Source organism: Drosophila virilis, unplaced genomic scaffold, assembly GCF_030788295.1.
Source record: "Drosophila virilis strain 15010-1051.87 unplaced genomic scaffold, Dvir_AGI_RSII-ME tig00002056, whole genome shotgun sequence".
Classification (NCBI taxonomy): Eukaryota; Metazoa; Arthropoda; class Insecta; order Diptera; family Drosophilidae; genus Drosophila; species Drosophila virilis.
In genome coordinates this window covers 37,987-40,379 of record NW_027212886.1, presented here as the reverse complement: position 1 = coordinate 40,379, position 2,393 = coordinate 37,987, and the positions used below count along the sequence as shown (strand labels likewise).

The window sequence follows — 2,393 nt, the reverse complement described above, 5'->3', positions numbered from 1 at the left end:
CGGAATCAAATTAAAAATTAATGTAGTATATCCATAAAATATGCAACCGAGATATATTAACCTCTGCACGAAGTGCTGCAAATAATATTGCGAAATAAAATAATGCCTGTCCTTAATGACGTCGCCATTACTAGGACAATATTGTATGATCACCTAATTATATTGTTTACAAATTTAGAAGCAATGAAGCACACGGAAGTACAGCATGATATGATAACAGCAATTATGCGTTATCTAAGTCGCCTTTTGATAGTAATAAAATGCGTTATTTCCCCTAAATATTATGATTCTGTTAAGTCTGGAATTCGTTATGTTGCTGAGTTTGATTATGATAATATTAGTTTTATGAAGCCTACTGCAGCGACAACTCTAACATGCTTGGTAAAAATAGTACATGTGCGAGAATATTAAAAGCACAGATCATAAAATATTGCGACAATAGCATAAAATATTTAGAAAAAGAAAAAATTTTGTTCAGGATCTACCTGCTAAAGCTTTGAATGAGCTAAACTAGAAATTCAACATATCACCATAACCTCGTTATATCAGAGCAGAGTTAGCGAACTTGAGAGTCTTACTCTTAAGAGCTACAGAACTGCTCATTCAATTGGGGCTATCGACGATAGAGCTAATTCTGACCTGTATGAAGGCACCTCAGCCAAAATGAAAAACATCACCATGGTGATTATTCGTGCCAAAAAAACCGAACATTTCCAGTTCTTTTTACACCATGCGATCGGTATTGCATAGCCAATAACTAAAATAATAAGAAGTTTTTCAGTTATCGGAACTTCGATACAGTAGAAGATACATTCAGTATTTAAGAAATTAGTAATGGTTTTGGCGACCTATCCATATTTAAAATATTTTAATGGCGGAACCTCGGTCCGAGTTTTTTTTTTTAATTAATAGATTGAAACAATCTAATTTAATACTTATATTGCTTATTTTATTTAAAGCAAAATATTAAATAAAATATTTTTCAACTGTTTATTTAAACGAGCCCGAACCTCGACCAAGCCAACATAAATATTTAAAAACATAATGCGCTCTACGGGTCAGCTGCGCATTCCGGACGGTATCAGACGAAGCAGCGCTGGTTATCGCAGGGATGATCCGCACAACAGCAAGGATGCAAAGCATGGAACGATGGCAAGCACGTTGGGATCGCTCATCTAAAGGACGCTGGATACATAGGCTTATCCCAAACTTGGAAGCCTGGATAAGCCGCAAGTATGGTAATACTAATTTTTACTTAAAGCAGCCTATTTGGCCACGGATGCTTCAGAAGCTACTTGAAGCGATTCGGCCACGATAACACAGACGAGTGTTCTTGGTGCGGCAGTGAAATCGCAGAGGACGCCAACCACATCATCTTTGAATGTGGAAGGTTCTCAGTGAACAGGCAGGGCCTAGAGGACAGCTTGAGGAGACCTATCACGGTGGACAACTTGTTCAGGAACAAGTTGAAGACCGCACAAAAATGGGAAGCTACCTACACTTTTGCAGCAGAAGTGATGCTGGAACTCAGGAGAGTTGAACGCAATAGATGGAGAGCGGAGGAAGTTTAGATGGTAACAACATGCCTGTGAAGCAATGCTTTGCGGCCGTTCCGCAGGCAATCCACGCCACCTAATCATCACGTACCCCCCTCCTCCTCTATGTAATCTTGCTTCCCAAACAAAAATTGAAACATGCCGCTTACCTTCGTTGATATATCAGCTGTTTATGTTTACGGTACTTTACCATTTTTCAAACATTGATAGAAATCTCGATAAATCATCGTAAAAAACTCAATATGTTCCGCGCGAATTTACACATTTCTCAAAAATGTGGCCTTTTTGAATGATGTGTGAAATGTGTTTTCTTATCTGGAAACGCACAGGGCGCATTTGTAGGGACCAACTGGCACAAAAATTTATCATTTCATCCCATTACACCAGCACCCGTCACAGTCAAAAAAGTCACCGAAATATTATGCATGCATCCCATCGTAGTCGCTATTTGCTTTCGCACGACGCTGCATGATTTCGCTATCCAAGCGTCGGTGCGTTTCTTCACTCGCACTTTCGTGAGAATGAAGGAATGCTCGATAGATCAGGCCACATCACCGTTATAATTTAGATGTGGTGAATAATAATTGTGTTTGTATTTGTGTTTTTGCTGAAATTGAAGAAAAGTAGAAGGTCCGATTGCCACGCTTCGTTCTTTTTAATTCGACAGTGGAACAAGCAAGTCACATATTTTGAGCGCGCATAAATCATAGTAATTAACGGTGCAGTGGCTGTACACCGCTTCGGATTTTTAAGGGCATATCGAGCCCAACTCTTTTTAAAAGTCCCCAGTGCTCATACAGTTCGCGTTCAGCAGATGTTATTCGCTTTTAATTAATC

The 2,393-nt window shown here is 39.1% G+C and overlaps 1 protein-coding gene across 1 annotated transcript; it reads left to right on the top strand.

The window, feature by feature from the left end:
* The first annotated feature begins 1,044 nt into the window (after nt 1–1,044).
* Nucleotides 1,045–1,571, top strand: LOC138911699 (uncharacterized). Its single transcript, XM_070211084.1, has 2 exons — nt 1,045–1,160; nt 1,265–1,571. Exons 1-2 carry the CDS (start codon nt 1,045–1,047, stop codon nt 1,569–1,571), a joined length of 423 nt encoding a protein of 140 aa, XP_070067185.1.
* Nucleotides 1,572–2,393: the final 822 nt, after the last annotated feature.

What these genes read in the sequence shown, in the direction of transcription:
- LOC138911699 (XM_070211084.1), top strand. Translation starts at nt 1,045, where the DNA reads ATGCGCTCTACGGGTCAGCTGCGCATTCCGGACGGTATCAGACGAAGC. An exon ending in CATGGAACGATGGCAAGCAC is followed by an intron (nt 1,161 to 1,264) that starts GTTGGGATCGCT and finishes TACTTAAAGCAG; the next exon opens with CCTATTTGGCCACGGATGCT.